A 17,270-nucleotide genomic window follows, 5' to 3' on the forward strand; every position below is an offset into this window, starting at 1 on the left:
GGCACTTCCAGCTTTCCCAGTCCCCGACCCCCGCGAAGCGCCAGTCGCAGGAGCGTGCATCACACTTTATTAAGCAAGAAGGCGGGCAGCATCCCTTCACTCGCCATAGACGGTGTCGTCGTTGCTGTCGCTATAGGCGGAGGAAGAGAGCTCCTCGAGGGGTGTACACACCGGGCACCGCCGTCGCATGTCGTCCCAACACGACCGGCAGTACACTGCCTGGCAGTCCGGCGTGGGGCACACGTAGGACTCGGGCGTCTCCGGTGCCTGGCACACTACGCAGCGCCGACGCGTCAAGCGGCGCAGGAGAGGGCTCCGGCGGTACAGGGTATCCACCAGGTGGTGGCGCTGTTGAGAGGCGGGGTGGGTTGGTTAATGCCAGGTAGGCTGAGCGGAAAGGGTTGTCAGGACCACTGGGCAGCTCTTAAAGTCTCAAGTCCCAAGCAAGGCCTGACAGTGGTTTGTTGAAGGCAGCTGGGGTGGACCAGAAGAGCCCTGGAGGGCGAGAGTGCTATGGAGGTGAGTCTTACAGAGCCTCCTTTCCTCACGGTGGAATGCAGAACCTCTCTCCAGAGGATAACCTGCAACAGCTATTGTGTGGAGTGGCTTCATTTGATCCTTATAGTGAGGTTTAGAAGGGAGCAGGGCAGACAGGGATTACAGGAGGACTGGAGAGATATCTCAGTGCTTCAAAACCCTGGCCTCTCTTCCAGAGGGCCCAGGTTTGAGTCTGAGCACCAAACAATTGTCTGTAACTCTAGTTGTAGGGGATCTGATGATCTCCTGGCCTCCTTGGGCACCAGCCACTCACAAGGTGCACAGAGACGTATACGTGAGCAAAACACCCGTTTGCAATAAGTAAATGAAAATTTTTTAAATCTAAAAAAAAAAAATCTTAGAAAGATGGTGTAACTTTTGTGAGTCAGATCTCAGTCAAACCTGGCAGGAACCAAATTACAAATTTTTGCTGTCATTAGACTCAGTATTCCACTTTCCAGATGGCTTCATACAATTGCCAGGAACCCTTCACTGGGCATTGCTTAAGAAATCCCAGGGCTCCACTGCCTGCCAGATAAAAGCAACTCTGGGCTTGGCCTTTGGAACACTAAGATCTGTTTCTTTGTAGCCTTGCTCTGCCTCCCTTGTCTAAGCTTTTTCCTTAGCTTAGCCTTTGGTCTTGGCATTCTCTTTGGTCTCTGAGGGTTTTTTTTTTCACATCCTGTTCCTTTAGCTTAGAATACATATCCCTTCTACTTCATAGCCATACCGGTTCAGTTTTCTTCAGGACCAAGGTCAAGGGATCCCAGCCTGTTGATGCTGTATTTATGTGTGCCACGGGGCATGTGTGGCAGTCAGAGGAAAACTTGTGAAAGTTATTTCCTTCTACCATGTGGGTGGGATTGAACTCAAGTCATCAGGCTAGGTGGCAGGTCACCTTAGCCACTTAACTGTCTTAACAGCCCCATTGTTCTGCTTATAATGGTAGCACCTGTAAAAAGAGACTATAGTAAACAACTAAACAAAACAATGTATGGATTGGAGTGTAGCTCGGTGGTAGGGCCCATGCCTTCTGTTCCATCCCAATATCCCTCCGTGTGTGTGTGTGTGTGTGTGTGTGTGTGTGTGTGTGTAATCATTTACTGTTATTTTGTTTTTCAAGACATGGCTTCTCTATGTATCTCTTGCTTTTTAGGAGCTTGCTCTGCAGACCAGGCTGGTTTTGAACTCCAAGATCCCCCTGCCTCTGCCTCGAGTGCTGGGTGGGATTAAGGTGTGCACCACCACTGCCTGGCAGTGCTTACTGTTACTGTTACCATCTCTCCTTCCTGGAGAGAACTGATGGAGAAAGAGTTGCTTGCTCCAGGCATATAGTGACATACAGTAGCAACTAACACACACACATAGAATGTTACTCTTCTGCCAGCATCAAGGGAGTAAAGCAGTCATTGTAACAACTGAACCATGATGTGACTCCCACCAGCTTACAGAAAAGAGAGCGCAAGGCCAGCATTTGAGTAGGGGCTCAGTCACGGAATGGCAGAGATGGAGCTGGAGTTAACCAAAGCGTCTTTGCCACCCAATTTACCCTTCTTAAAACTGAGGAATGGTCTCACATCCTGTCCACACGCCCTTCTGTTCCAAGGAAGAATAGACAGAGCGAGGACCACAGGCTCCCACAGCTTTCGGAAGTGTGGATTCAGACCCGGTTCTGACTCTGTCCTCCAGAGATCACAAGCTCCTTCATGAAGCTCTCCTATAACCCCTCCCCCGCCTTTCTCTTTTCCGGAACCACCTTGGGCTCGTCAGCGGCTTCTTTCTGATGAGTGTTGCTCGATGTCCTACAAACAGACCATCAGACCTGACTTCCCCTTTCTGCCTCCTACTAAAGGGCCACCACTGGTCTCAGACCGTGCTGAATACTGAAGTTCATGGACAGATACAGCCCTGACCTCCAGAAGAAGTGGGAACCCACATCCTGCCAGACACACCCAGCTCCAGTGAGCCTGGGGCAACAGAGGGTGCTGAGTGTACTGAAAAGGGTGCCCGTTCTCTGAGAGTCCAGATCCAGCCAAGAGCTGGCAGGCTTGCCCGGGACTGTACTTACCGGAGCCTTCTGCCGATGTGCCCGACGGACAATGGCAGCCCTCCTCAGTTTAGTGAAAGCTGCCCTCTTCCTGAGCAACTCATTGTAGAGGAAGAGAACCCGCTTCTTCTCTCGCTGAAGGGTTGGGTAGGGAGCAAGAGGAACTCAGTGATAGTGCCAGAGCAAGGAGGGACACAGGGCCAGTGCATGTGTTGAGGGGTGGAGTTGTCTGAGAGTTCACCTTGGGGAAGTAGAAGGCTGCAATGACTCTCCGGAGCCTGTAACCAAAAGCTTGGACTAGGCAGAGACACACAAGGAGAAGGGTTGGCAGTGAAGCCCTCCAGTAGGCCCTGGCATCCATGCCCACGGGTTGAGGCAGACAGGCTGGGGGAGGAGACAGGCTGTCAGCAGTCTGGTCAGGGCCAGCTGAGGGACAGGGCAGCACTGGGTTGATCTCCTACTCCAGTAGGAGGTACAGGATGGGCTTCCAGTTTAACTTCCTCTTGCCTCTTCTCCATCATACATGGTTTCTATTATCTGCCCTCCCCACAACGACACCCCCTCCGAAGGCTGATTGAGCTTTTCTGGGCTCTGACTTTTCCAGTTCGAGGATACCAAAGTTCTTCCCACTTTCAAAGCCGTCTTCAGCCCCACCCTGTTGTCTTCTGCTTGCATCCTGCCCTGGATGCCACAGGTCCCAGCCATCCGCATCCCTTACGCATGTTGTCGGATTCCACCACTCCTGTATCCGAGGAGGTGTTCAGAGCTCCGATGGTTCTTCGTAGAAGCCTGGCCAGCATAGAGTCTCCCTCAACCTTCACCTCCAGTCTGTGACTGCCTGGTCAGAGTGGAGAGAAAGAGGGTTTCAGATAAGACGAGGATTGGACTTGGGAGGAGGTTGAGGAGACATGCTCTGAAGGAGGGGCTGCCACTTGGGCTCACTGCGGAAGGAGTACTGCAGGAAGGAATGCCGGCGGATGGCGTCAAAGATGGAGTAGAGCGCCCAGTCGAGCCCACACAGCACCAGCAGCAGGAGTACCATAGGCAGTGTCTCCAGGAGCTCCCTTGCCTGTGGGGAGCCAGGGTAGATAGGGTTGGGGCCCCTTTCCCTGGCTTGGAGTGTTCCCTGCCCTTTGCCCGAGTTCCACCTACGAGTTGCCACCCATCCCCAACCTGCTCCCGACCCAGCTCACCACATTTCGCATTTCTGAGGCCTGGATAGAGGGCTTGAAAGGGAAGATAACGGATCTCTTTTCTGCCTTTCGGAGGGGCAACAGACTCTGTTTGCCCTAAAAAAAAGTGGGGGGGCCAGGCGGCGGTGGCGCACGCCTTTAATCCCAGCACTCGGGAGGCAGAGGCAGGCGGATCTCTGTGAGTTCGAGGCCAGCCTGGTCTACAAGGGCTAGTTCCAGGACAGGCTCCAAAGCTACAGAGAAACCCTGTCTCGAAAAACAAAAAAAACAAAAAGAAAAAAAAAAGTGGGGGGAACTGAAAGGGTGGCTCAGCTGTTAAGAGCACTTACTGCCCTTCCAGAGGTTAGGTTTAGCTGCTAGCACCCACATCAGGTGGCTCACAACTGCCTGTATGTCCAGCTACAGGAGATCCAGAGCCCATTGCTGGTCTCTGAAGGCACTACATACATGCCTATGGCACACATACAGACAAGCAGGCAATACACATTTAAAAATGTCTCTGTAGGTAAAAACCTTAGGGACCTTCACTCTCCTGAGGTATGTCCACACAGGGCACAGTAAGGCATCCCCTGGCAGGGCTGAGTTCCCTCACCAGCTTCTTCCTGCGCTCGTCAATCTGATGGAAGTAGGTGGTGATGTAGATGTTGTCAAAGCGGATGTCCCAGTTGTAACTGTCCATGTAGGAGAAGGACCTATGAAGGGATGGACGGGGTGTGTCTGTCTCCTGCCTCATCTCCCATCAACACTGCATGACAGAACAACGGCATTCCCTGTGTCTAAAGCCAGGGCCAACGAGCTGGTGTGAAGGAAGCTGCACCCTGTCTTCTGGCTGCGCAGTAGACTGTCCATCTGTGTGACTGCCAAGACCCAACGGAGGGCATGTGCAGTCTGCGGGTTAGGGGCAGATGTTTATCTTGCAGGATGAAAGAAGTAGATGCACAGAGGCAGAAAACCCTCCAGATTGCAAGAATCACTCTGTATGATGGCTCCCGTATTCACTTTTATTTATTTGTTATTTTTAAGACAAGGTCTCACAATGTAGCCTTGACTGGCCTTGAATTCATAGAGATCTGCCTGCCTCGGCCTCCCGAGTGCTGGCATTAAAGGCCTGCGCCACCACCTTTTTCAGCTTTGCCTGCTGCACACCTCAAACAGAACTCCTATCCAGATAGCTCCTGTCTTTCCAGCATACCCCTGCCCTTCCTGACTTACCTTGAACTGTGTGTGTGTGTGTGTGTGTGTGTGTGTGTGTGTGTGTGTGTGTAAACGTGCATAAGTAGCTGTTCTCTGTGTAACTCCCAAAGTCACATATAATGCTTGTTTACTAAGGAAAAGTTATAATTGTGAAACATGTTAAGTTGCCGAAATATGTTTTATGTAAAACAAAACATAAACCCCACTTTTAAAGAACAATGCCACTGAGGTGCATCAAAGAAATGCAAAGATAGACTGGGGCGCCCCCTTGTGGAGAGACCTATCACTGCAAGATTGGATCTTCTAGGCTGGGGACAGCCCTTCCCCCAGCTGTCCTGTTTGAGTGATCTCACCAAGGTTGAAAGACTCTATGCTTCCTCCCTTCCCTCCCCAGGCTTGGCTCTGAGAACTGCTGTACCTTTCCATTTCCTTCCATTTCGGGCCATCTTCCTGCCCCGCCTCACTCTCCAGGCTCCCTAACCTCTGACCTAGCCTGGCCTCTGCCCCCGTACTGTCCACCCTCTACCCTCCCCACCCCCATCAGGGCCTTCCTGTAGGGCTTTCCAGGCTCTCCTAGCCAAGCTGCCCTTAGCTCAGCTCCACCCCAGCCACTGCCCCATGAACTGTGCACATGTCCAGGTCCTTGGTCAGGACACTGCCCTACCTTCCCTTGACCATGCATCTACCCCACCTGCAGCCTCTGGATCCCAGATGTAACCATCCCATGGTGCTTCCCTAGCTCCCACGCCTGGCCCCACAGCCAGTCTATAGTATGGCCCTTGAGCCATCTGTGTCTTGTGGCTGTCTTTGCCACCACTTCAACTAGAGTAGGAATCTCTCCAGGGTAGCATATGGCTTGTTCACCTTTGTCCTTCCACAGGGCCCTGGGTATGCATATAATCATTCACTTGGGGCCACTCTAGCCTGAAGAACAGGGACAGACAGCAAGGGTCCCTATGACTGCCATCGCCTAGCTCCTGCCCAGCCCAGACATTTGAAGGTGAAGAAGAGAAGAAGGTCCAGAAGTCAGTGGGGGAACTTGAGGGCCAGGGAAGCCCCAGGTAGACACTGGGCTGGGTCGGGGTGAGGACTTTGTTCTAAATGGAAGGAAAGGAGCTGCCAACGCAGCAGGCAGGAGAGAATGAAAGCAAAACTGGATGATAAAAGCGGCACAAAGTCAGAGCCAAGGGGAATATGAAGGGCAAGGGAAAAGAGTCCACTGTCAAAGCTAAATGTGTGTGGGAGGAGGGGAGGAGAGGAGCCAGTGTTAGCCCATGAACTGTAAAAACGGGCAAATCAGGATCAGGTTCCCGATCAGGGGTTCCCATAGGGGGGAGGGGCAACAGGTGGGGCTCAGGCTCACGCGTGGAAGACCAGCAGGAAGGTGCAGGACAGCAGCACGTGCAGCAGCCCCACAGTCCACTGCAGATGTGCCTCCTGCTGTCGGACATAGTCCCGCACCTCAACGCTCACGTGCTCCCAGGACGTGTTGAGACCCAGCACTGCAGCTTGCTTCTCCTCCTGGGAAGGGAATGGGTGCACAGCCTGCCGCAGCCTCTCGGGGACACATTCCCACTGGCACCTTGCTTAGCCCCTGATCCCCCGGACCTCAACTGCTCTCCAGCCTCTGTGACAGTCTTGCTTCCTCGCACCCACATTAGTTGACACCGTTTGGTGCCTATCTCTTCCATCCCCCAGTCAGAGAGATGCGTCCCACAGGCTGGCATGATTCCCCTGCGCTGGCCATCTCTACCCCTCTTCTGCACTCCGACGCCTTCCCCGGGGCCTCTCACTTGTCCTTCTCCCTTCCTTGTTCCTTGATGCCTTCCTTCCTCCCCTCCTGCTCCTATCTGCTCTTCTCCCTCTCCCAGCCTCTGCCTCCTACCTTAATGTCAATATTGGCTGAAAATTCTCCATACAGACCATGAATAGACTGGTTGAGTGAATCGTAGGTTTGCCCAAAGTTTCCTTCCACTGGGATGCGCTTGTGACACCAAATCTCCATCACTGGTGGACAGTGGCCAAGTCAGGGCCTCTTTGGGCTGAGTCCAGGCTCTACTGGCCCTGGATCCTCAGCCCCACCCCCAGCAACAAGGCCTGATGCCTTTCTCCACTTTTTGTTGTTTTTTTGTCTTTTTTTTTTCAAGACAGGGTTTCTCTGTGTAACAGTCCTGGCTGTCTTGGAACTCCCTCTGTAGACCTCGAACTCACAGAGATCCTCCTGCCTCTGCCTCCCAAGTGCTGGGATTACAGGCGTGCACCACCACCACCTGGCTACTTTGTTGCTGTTTTTGGATTTTTGAGGCAGGGTTTTTCTGTGTACCCGTGGCTACTCTGGAACTAGCTCTGTAGACCAGGCTGGCCCTGAACTCACTGTGTTCCTCCTGCCTCTGCCTCCCAAGTGCTGGGATAAACTGCCTAGCACTTCCCTCTTATTTTTGCATCTGCCCTTAATGTACTGAATACTAATAATGGTACCCAGCATTTCTAGAGCAGTTCCTCCAGGTGCCACTTCTGTTAGCACTTGGCATGCATTAGCCCGTTAAATTTTAAAACCCTTACAGGGAGGGATGAGAACTGTTATTCTATCAGCCTTTCCAATGGAGAGACAGATTTCACAGCTTAACTGAAACTCATCTCCACTGCAGAGAAATCAGCGGAGAGTGGACTCATGTACCCACTAGCCTACATCCTCTACACCTGCCAACCTCTGGCCTTATACCTATTCTGGTCTCCAAGGATTCATCCCCTTTAACCCGGGGAATCCCTCACCACCCTGCCACTAACCCTTGGCAATGCTACAGAAGAACTTGAACTTCATGGGCAGGCAGAGCAGGTGGTTCAGGAGTGGCACCCAGATGTGCTGCATGCACTGTTGGTGCTTCTCCTCAAACCAGCGATGGCAGTTTTCTATGGCCTTATTCACCACATCTGCAGCAAAGAGACAGGGGTGTCTAGGGCATCCACGCCCTGAGCTGGAGCTTGGCTCAAAAGCCCACCCCACTTCCCCCACCTAAGGAACATTCCTCACAAGAGCAGCGCAACTTGGTCTTCAGTTCGTACATCTTCTGTGTGGATAGGCGGCGTCTCCCTCCGGGGACTCCACGGCTCCCTGCACCAGGAGTGTCTGTGGCATCCTCAGGTGAGTAACCAATCTCACTCCTCAACTGGGCATCCAGGTCCTCAAAGGAGGTAGAGATGTTCCACGTCTCTGCTTTCAATGATTCTCTGCTGCCCTGGGGTTAGAAAGCAGGAGGAAGCAGGGGAGGCTTCGAATCTGTCACTTCCCAGTATGTCTTCTAGCAATGCCACACTTGGGCTCTTGCCTCGGCCCACAGGGATCTAGCTCTGAGACAACCCCCACCCCAGTTCCCCACAGCTCACGTGCTTGGTAGCCTCACCTCCCCCTTGTGGCTCTGCCTTCCTCCCGGACCCCCAGCTTTCCCTTGGGTTTCCAGTTCTCCATCTTTATTGCTCAATGATTCCCATAATTTTGAACTTTACACCTTCAGTCCTAATCTTCCAGACCCCTGGGGCCTCCCCTCTCCCAGTCCTCTCCTCTCCAACATAGCTGCTAGCCCCCGAATTTCCCATTCTCTGATCCTCTGGTCTTCATAGGCCAATGTCCCCAATTTCCCTACATTCTAATTCAGCTGCCTATCTAGAGTCCTGCCCTGCAGGTATCTGGAAATGTGGAGGTATGTATGTCTGAATGCTAGAACGTTCTGGGTTTTAGCGCCCCAAGATCAGGAAGGGATCTGCAATGTTTGGGTACAGTACTACAAAATACACTTGGAGCACCCCCTCTAAGGAGACCATAGATCCAAGATCATGTTCCCAGATCAGCCCAGTCAATCCTGGGGACAGAGACTACAGGATTCTGACCAGCAGGTCCTTGAACACCGCCCGCAGCGGGGCTGTGGAGACGCGCCAGGCCGCTCGGGTGTTATTGATCTGCAGCTCCACGGTGCAGCCGAGGGATGCTATCACCTCATTCAGGTTGTACTGCAGGTTGGCTGCTGGCCCTAGCAGAAGAGAGCTGGTGGGTCACCTCTGCAGAGGCAGTCCCTTCTTAGAGCCACCCCTGGCACCTTCTCTGCATGCGGACCCCCTGCGAGCCCATCGGCCATTTCTAGGCCTGTTACTGATGAGTCTGTGAGTGATCCGTTCAATCCTTGTCTTTGCAGCCCTATAAACTAGGGAGGTCGAGGTGGGAAGGCACTCTCAGGGAAATGCAGAAACTTGGAACAGTAAGAAGCACCACCACGCTCTTCTTTCAACATGGTTGCCCACTGGGTGATCTGCCCAGGGTCACTGCTCTGGTGTCACCAGCTGGCACTGTGGGATAGCCACTCCTCACCTTTGTAGATGGCAGCCAAAGCATATCCCAGGGCAAAGAGTCTGCCTTCTTTGCCCAGCATCTTGGGTATCAACAGGACGCTGGCACAGCGAGTATGAGGGGAGGTCCCCCAGCCTATGGCCCCCAAGCCTATTGGGAAATCCAGAGGTCAGGGAGATGAAGTAAGGAAGCAACCTCACATTTACCAGACCGTCACCTGCTCCAGCCCGCTCCTGGTCTGTCTGCCCTCTTCTCCATTTACACCCACACTGATGTGCTTCCTCCTGCCCTCCCTTCCTTTCTCCCTTTCTCCCTCCCTTCCTCCCTCCCTCCCTCCCTTCCTTCCTCCCTTCTTCCCTCCCTCCCTCTCTTTCTTCCTTTCTTCCTCCCTCCCCCTTCCATCCTTCCTCCCTCCCTTCTTCCCTTCCTCCCTCCCTCCCTTCCTTCTTTCCTTCCTCCTGCCCACCCTTCCTCCCTTCCTCCCTCCCTCCCTCCCTTCCTTTCACCCTTCATCCCTCCCTCCCTCTACCAGCCATTTATAGAGTACAGGGAAAGTCCCTGGGAGATGGTTAGGGACACAAAAGTCATGGTCACACTTGTGTGTGCCTGTGAGTGTGCATGTGTGTGTCAGGAGTCCATACTTTCCACACTCAAGCAGAAGCAGTGAGAGAGCACAGCAGGCAAAGGAGACATTGAGGAAATGGGCACTGATGCCCAAGGTGGCCAGAGGAGCAGCCAGAGCCCACCCGGACAGTCCCAGTCTGGTGCCCACAGCACCCACATCCCCACCCTTCCTGTGCAGTAGCCTAATCGTGTGGTTGGTAGGTTTCAGCAGTCACAGCGGCACATGTGGTCTCAGCAAAGAGACAGTGAGCTCCGTGAAGCTCATAATCCAGAGAGAAAGACAGACAAGTAAACAAATGACTACCACGGGACAGACGTGCTCAGTGCACCAGGGAGGGGCTTATGGGGAGAGCTGTGGAGCCAAGGAGGGTGTGGGCATTTCTGCAGGGAGGGGTGGGGCTGGGGAGGCTGGACAAAGGAGCTGATGTGTCAGCTGGGCCTGGGAGATGAGTAACTGTGGTTAGGAGGCACAGATGGCAGCCTGGGACAAAGGAACAGCATGAGCTCGTCAGAGAACAAGAAGATCCCCATGTAGATGGAGTCTTTACCCAATGATGGCCAAAGCAAGCCCCAAATACTTATACTCCCACCATTTCCACAGTCCTCCCCCAGTCCCTATCATCACGTCCTGGAATGATAGCCTATTGTTGCAACCCTGCACATGCCAAGCAAGTGTTCTACCAGTGAGCTCTACCCCTGGCTCCTGTCCTGGAACTTCCTTTCTTTTTTATTTTATGTGTAGAAGTGTTTTTCACACCACGTATGTACACCATGTGTGTGGCTAACTCATGGAGGCTAGAGAGGGTGTTGGACCCCTGGAATTAGAGTTACCAACAGTCGTGAGCTGCTGTGTGGATGTTGGGAATAATACCCAGGCCTCTGGAGGAACAGCCGGTCTCTTAACCACTGAGCCATCTCTCTAGACGTATGGACTGAAACTTTCCAGCCTGTCTCCACACCCTCTCTCACTACCTTCCACTCCAGTGGCCAAGCTGATCTTATCAAAGGTAAACAGTGGCAGCCTTCCCTCCTTCAGTTTCTCCTACACCTGTGGAGAGCTCCCCAAGGCTTCGACATGCGCGCGGTAGACCCCCAGATCAGCCCCTCCCACCTTCTGCAGGGATCCCATGCCACTGAGTCTCTAATAAGTCTACAGGCCCTGGTGGCTGCCCATTTCTCCCCAGCTCTTCAGGTGCTTGCAGCCCTCTGCCCTCCGGCCTGCTAGTAGCACTGCTTCCCCACGGCTCCACCTAGACTATAGGTTTGTGGCAGACCCTGGATGCCACCCAGCGTTTTTCTTTTCCTGCCTTCTCATTTGCTAACACAACTTGGATTTTGTTCAAGGACAATAGCCTGGTTCTGCCCTGGCCCCTGGGGGTTGAGTCTGGGTTTGCCTAAACCAATCTGTGCATTACAGGGCAGTGAAAGAGACTTGTTCTGTGGTCTTGGCCTCCTGGCCAAAGACTTCAGCTGAGCCATATTTGACATCACTATTCAGTGTCCCAGTAGCTCCTTTAGCTTCACACAAAGGCAGAACTAATCTTCCACTCCTCTATTCAACCAGTTTGTAGGAAGAGAGCAGGGCTCACCAACACTAAGAGGTAAATAATTCTACAAGGAGAGATTGGAGTCTGGTGCCATGTGCCTACAACCCCAGTGACTCAAGAGGCTGAAGCAGGAGGACAGAAAAGTTTAAGGCCTACCTGCTCTATAGAGTATGCTCACAGTTACTTCATGAGATTCTGCCTCAAGAAATAAAAAGACTGGGGGTGTAGCCCAGCTGAGAAAGCGCTTGCCTGGCATGCAAGCTGCTCTGGGTGGTATATGCCTTTCAGCTGTGCCTCAGAGGTGGAGGCAAAAGAATCAGAGGTTCAAGGCCATTCTTAATGACACACCCAGTTTGAGCCAGTCTGGGGTATATGAGACCCTGTTCAAAAAGTAATGAGAAAGAAAATGAGAGCGAACGAGAGAGAGAGAGAGAGAAAGACAGACAAGGAAGGACTGGATGTGGTGGTACACACATTTAACAACAGAACTCTTGGGAGTCAGGCAGATCTCTGTGAGTTCAAGGCCACCCTGGCCTACACAGCTAGTTTCTAGACAGCCAGAGCTACAAGAGCAACCACTCAATGAATAAAATGCACTGGAAGTGTTAGTGTTCTGGAAGTGAAGAGCAGCATTAGTGTAGGCAGGTCAGGACCTTCCAGGGAATCACAGGAAGGGACCCTGCCTCATCCCTCGTGGGCTGGGCTCCTGTGGAACGATAGCAGCTGGCCAGACTGCTCCAGGCCCCGCCCTCTGCAGATCCCAGAATGTGGAACTTCTTCTCTCTAGGCAGGGGGCAGGGCAACTACAGGGTCCATATAATTCCTAAGGGAGCAGGCCTGGAGTTCTGCATCTAGAAGCAGCTGCTGGGGGGGCCGGGTGGATGCACATCACAAAGGAAAGCCTGTCTGTGGTTGTCTCACAGAGCTAAGGGGCTCCATCTGAGTCCAGCCAAAAGAATCTGTCTAAGGTCATACCATGAGGAACCCCAAAGCCTGTCAGTGAGCCTGCCACACTGAGGGCACTATTGACTAAAGATTGTGTCTCTCTCCTGGTCAGAAGAAATAGAGATTTGGTACCTTTCCCCTGATTCTTCCTCTCTCCTGATATCAGACAAAACAAAAAGGAGGCCAGGTGTGGTGGTACATACAGGTATGGTCATCTATAGAACATACGTGAATATAGCGGTCATCTATAGACATACGTGAATACAGCGGTCATCTATAGAACACACGTGAATATGGTGTTCATCTATAGAACACATGTGAATATGACGGTCATCTATAGAACACACATATGGTGTTCATCTATTGAACACATGTGAATACAGTGGTCATCTATAGACATACGTGAATACAGTGGTCATCTATAGACATACGTGAATACGGTGGTCATCTATAGACATACGTGAATACGGTGGTCATCTATAGACATACGTGAATACGGTGGTCATCTATAGACATACGTGAATACAGTGGTCATCTATAGAACACATGTGAATATGGCGGTCATCTATAGAACACACATGAATACGGCAGTCATCTATAGAACACACGTGAATACAGTGTTCATCTATAGAACACACGTGAATACAGTGGTCATTTATAGACATGTGAATATGGCAGTCATCTATAGAACACACGTGAATACAGTGATCATCTATAGAACACACATGAATACAGTGATCAGACGGAAAAACAGTTTGCTGTGGTCGTGACCTTATGGTCAAAGACTCTAGTTTACATGTTCAGTAAGCGTGGCATTCATTCCATTGCCCTGGCTGGGACCGAGAAGGGCATGGATTGCGGGACTGACCAGAGTGTGAAAAGCCTGCTGGCAAGTTTTCCCAGGTCCTGAACCAGGGGCAGGAGAAAGAGATGTTCCTTCGCTAGCGTTTGTGGTTACTGCATGGAGATGTGATGCCTGGAGTTATGGCGGGGATTTTGTAACAGAAAAACCTCTAGGCAGCCAGGCAGTGGTGGCACACGGCTTTAATCCCAGCACTACCTGGGAGACCATGGGTCTATCAGTTCTACAGTCCAGGACAGGCAAGGCTTTACGGGAAATTCTGTCTCGGAAAAAATCAAAAAGATGAAACTTCTAAGACTGAAAAGACCGAAGGACTCTGGTTGGTGTTTTATTTTGTTTGAAATAAAGTCTTTTTTTTTTTTTTTTTTAAAAAAAATCTTTAAGTGGCCAAGTGGTGGTGGTGCACGCCTTTAATCCCAGCACTTGGGAGGTGGAAGCAGGTGGATCTCTATGAGTTCGAGGCCAGCCTGGTTTACAAGAGTTAGTTCCAGGACAGGCTCCAAAGCTACAGAGAAACCTTGTCTCAGAAAACAAAAAACAACAACAAAATGTCCCCAGCTAATTCCTTGGGCAGCTGAGGAGAGGGAGCCAGAAATGTCCAGATCCTATTGCCATACTCATGAATATCTTGCATATCACCATAGAACCTTCACCTGGCGATGGATGGAGAAAATGACAGAGCCCCACATTGGAGCACCGGACTGAGCCCCCCAAGGTCCTGATGAGGAGCAGAAAGAGGGAGAAAATGAGAAAGAAAGTCAGGACCGTGAGGGGTGCGTTCACCCATTGAGACGGTGGGACAGAACTAACAGGAGATCACCAAGACCAGTTGGAATGGGACTGATGGAACATGCGACCAAACCGGACTCTCTGAATGTGGCCGACGGTGGAGGAGGACTGAGAAACCAAGGACAATGGCGATAGGCTTGGACTCTACAGCATGGACGGGCTCACTGTGAGCCTTGTCAGTTTGGTTGCTCACCTTCCTGGACTTAGGGGGAGTTGGGAGGACCTTGGACTTAACATAGTGTAGGGAACCCTGATGGCTCTTTGGCCTGGAGAGGGAGGGAGTGGGGATATGGGTGGAAGGGAGGGGAGGGGAGGGGGAAGAGGAGGGGGAGAAGATGGAAATTTTTAATAAAAAATGAAAAATAAGCCGGGCGGTGGTGGCGCATGCCTTTAATCCCAGCACTCGGGAGGCAGAGCAGGCGGATCTCTGAGTTCGAGGCCAGCCTGGTCTATAAGAGCTAGTTCCAGGACAGACTCTAGAAACTACAGGGAAACCCTGTCTCGAAAAAACAAAACAAAAAACAAAAATGAAAAATAAATAAAATAAAAAAGAATAAAAAAGTCATAATAAAAAAAAAGTACCCAGTGGTAGTGGTGTATGCCTTTAGTCCCAGCACTCAGGAAAGGCAAGTGGACCCCTGAGTTCAAGGCCAACCTGGTCTACAGAGCAAATTCCAAGGCAGCTAAGGGCTACACAGAGAAACCCTGTCTCAGAAAAAAACATATATGTGTGTGTGTGTGTGTGTGTATACATATATAAGTGTTTTACTTGCACGTATGTATGTACACCATGTATGTGCCTAGTGCCTTTGGAGGTTGGAAGAACATGTCAGATGCCCTGGAAGTTGAGTTTCAGGTGGTCGTGAACAGCCACATGAGTGCTGGGTATCGAACCCAGGCCCTCTGTAAGAGCATCAGATGCTCTTAACTCCTGAACCATTGCTCAGCCATGTGAGAGAAAAGTCTTAATATATAGTCCAGGTTGGCCTCAAGTACACAATCCTCCTGCCTCAAGCCTTCCGAGTGCTGGGATTCTAAGTACATCTCAGAGCTAACATCTGGAGCTGTTAGATTTCTCAAGCTCTAAAGCTTTTTCTCTTTTCATCCTGTTTAAGTCTTTTTCTCTTGTCTGTTTTTGTCGAGACACTGAGCCCAGGCTGTCCTGGAACTCCAGACGTAAGCCCCAACATTCTTCTTCTTTTTTAAAAAAAAATATTTATTTATTTATTTATTTATTATGTATACAATATTCTGTCTGTGTGTATGTCTGCTGGCCAGAAGAGGGCACCAGACCTCATTATAGATGGTTATGAGCCACCATGTGGTTGCTGGGAATTGAACTCAGGACCTTTGGAAGAGCAGGCAATGCTCTTAATCTCTGAGCCATCTCTCCAGCCCCCAACATTCTTCTTCATGCAGCTTTTCCTTGGGATGACAAACTGTCTCTAAGACTTAGCTACTTCCACATAGCCCTTCTCAGCCGTCCCTTTCCTGTGGCCCAGCACCTCACGAAGCAAATGTCTCCATTCAAATGTCACCTCTAGAAGTTTTCCCTGACAGGGTTAGGGTCACGCCCAGCCCCTTCCTCCCTCCTCCATAGCCTACTGTGCCCCCTTACTTTACTATCACACTGGCAGGTTGGTTAGTGTCTATTTTTTGAGGAGGGACGTTACTCAGCAATCCAGACTGTGTATGTCAGATCTTGAATTAAGGCAATCCTCCTGCCTTAGCCTATGAATTCTGGGATTGCAGTTTTGAGCCACACCGGTGCAGTTATGCCTTACTTTCTTTTCTTTGTAAACTCCAAAAAGGCTGATGCTTGTCAACTTTGTTACTTCTGAATCCTCAGGAAGGAAGGAAGGAAGGAAGGAAGGAAGGAAGGAAGAAAGGAAGGGCAGACGGAAGGAAGGGTTCTTTAGATGAGTTGGCAATGTGCGCGACTGGTCCACAGACCAGGTTATAAGGTGTAGGTTTGGCCTATGATGTGTGGGCAGTGAGACTTTCAAAGACTTAATGAAGGCAGGGGCTGCCTTATCACTTTGGGACCCTCTCTTCTCTGAGCCTCCCTTCTCTCTTTTCCAAAGTGTAAAAGGAAGCTAAAGTCATGGACTTCTGGCACAAAAGGAGCAAGCTCTACGTTCCCCCCACCTCTAATGCCTTTATCCACTACTAACTTGCCAGGCCATACAACGCCACCATCTTCTGCTCCTCATAGATGTTCATAGGGTTCACCAGGAGCTGAAAAAGACCTAAGAAACAGGGCGAAGCCAGTCGTAAACTGGTAGCCCCGGCCCTGCCCCAGCCCTGCCCTTTGGCTCCCACACTTACCTATGGCCAGTAGCCCACCAGTTCCTGCTCCGAGCAGAAAAGCAGTGGCAGGGAACTCCCCTGGCTGGCGCCATAGGAACCGGCTCCAGGGAACTGGAAGACCCCAGCGCAGGAGCCTCTGCATGGCTGGAAAGGGGACAGTCTAGCTCACAGCCTCTTCTGGCTTGGAGGTTCATTAAGGCTAGAAACACTTTATTTATGAGTATGTGTGCACCTGCCTGAGTTTATGTGCACCATATGTATGCAGTGACCAGAGGGTGCTGGAGCCCCTGGAGCTACAGTTAGAAGTCACTGCAAGCTGCCTGATGTGGGTGTTAGATTCAGGTCCTCGGAGAGAAGTGCTCTTAACCACTGAGCTATTTCTCTAGCCCCAAGGTTTGAGATTTTTTTTTGGGGGGGGGGGTGCTTTTCAAGACAAAGTTTGTGTAGCCCTGGCTGTTCTAGAGTTTGCTCTATAGACCAGGCTGGCCTCAAACTCACAGACATCCACCTGCCTCTGCCTCCCGAGTTCTGGGATTAAAGGCGTGCGCCACCACCATCCTGCTAAGGTCTGAGATCTTTAGGAGGATCAGATGGTGGGGAAACATGGTGGCAGGGATGTGGAGTGCACTAGAAGAGATAAGGGACCCTGAAGAGTAAGGCAGGAGTGGAGAAGAGAAGGGACTGGGCTGTAGGGAGGACATGAGGGATAGATGTTGGAGGACCCCCAAACGGAGGCGAGGACAAGAGAAGTCTGAGGGGTGCTGGGAAGGGGCGGGAGTCTCACTAGTGTGGGGCAGTTTCTGTTGTCTTCCTGCTCCATTCTGATGCTGTGTCTTGTCCATCAGTCTATTCTCGGGAACCCTTTTCACCCGAGAAGTCTCTT

General features: G+C 51.4%; 1 protein-coding gene across 2 annotated transcripts; it reads right to left on the reverse strand.

Annotated features, from left to right (window-relative positions):
- Window positions 1-51: 51 nt before the first annotated feature.
- Dcst1 (DC-STAMP domain containing 1) lies at window positions 52-17,244 on the reverse strand. Of its 2 annotated transcripts, XM_038311920.1 has the most exons (16): window positions 17,172-17,244; window positions 16,406-16,531; window positions 16,252-16,326; window positions 9,332-9,460; window positions 8,857-8,996; window positions 8,003-8,207; window positions 7,759-7,902; window positions 6,857-6,978; window positions 6,335-6,492; window positions 4,370-4,469; window positions 3,778-3,873; window positions 3,527-3,653; window positions 3,303-3,422; window positions 2,826-2,968; window positions 2,606-2,719; window positions 52-348 (listed from the first exon to the last, which is right to left on the reverse strand). In XM_038311920.1, exons 1-16 carry the CDS (start codon window positions 17,227-17,229, stop codon window positions 97-99), a joined length of 2,109 nt encoding a protein of 702 aa, XP_038167848.1. In that variant the 5' UTR covers window positions 17,230-17,244; the 3' UTR covers window positions 52-96. The 2 variants fall into 2 exon arrangements, with proteins under 2 accessions (XP_038167848.1, XP_038167847.1); XM_038311919.1 differs by lacking the exon at window positions 16,252-16,326 and having other exon boundaries at window positions 17,172-17,229.
- Window positions 17,245-17,270: the final 26 nt, after the last annotated feature.

The sequence above is a fragment of the Arvicola amphibius genome, chromosome 14 (genome assembly GCF_903992535.2).
Source record: "Arvicola amphibius chromosome 14, mArvAmp1.2, whole genome shotgun sequence".
NCBI lineage: Eukaryota > Metazoa > Chordata > Mammalia > Rodentia > Cricetidae > Arvicola > Arvicola amphibius.

What these genes read in the sequence shown, in the direction of transcription:
- Dcst1 (XM_038311920.1), bottom strand. Translation starts at nt 17,229, where the DNA reads ATGGACAAGACACAGCATCAGAATGGAGCAGGAAGACAACAGAAACTG. An exon ending in TGGTGGGCTACTGGCCATAG is followed by an intron (nt 16,327 to 16,405) that starts GTAAGTGTGGGA and finishes CCTGTTTCTTAG; the next exon opens with GTCTTTTTCAGCTCCTGGTG. An exon ending in CTTCTGTAGCATTGCCAAGG is followed by an intron (nt 6,979 to 7,758) that starts GTTAGTGGCAGG and finishes ACTGTCCACCAG; the next exon opens with TGATGGAGATTTGGTGTCAC.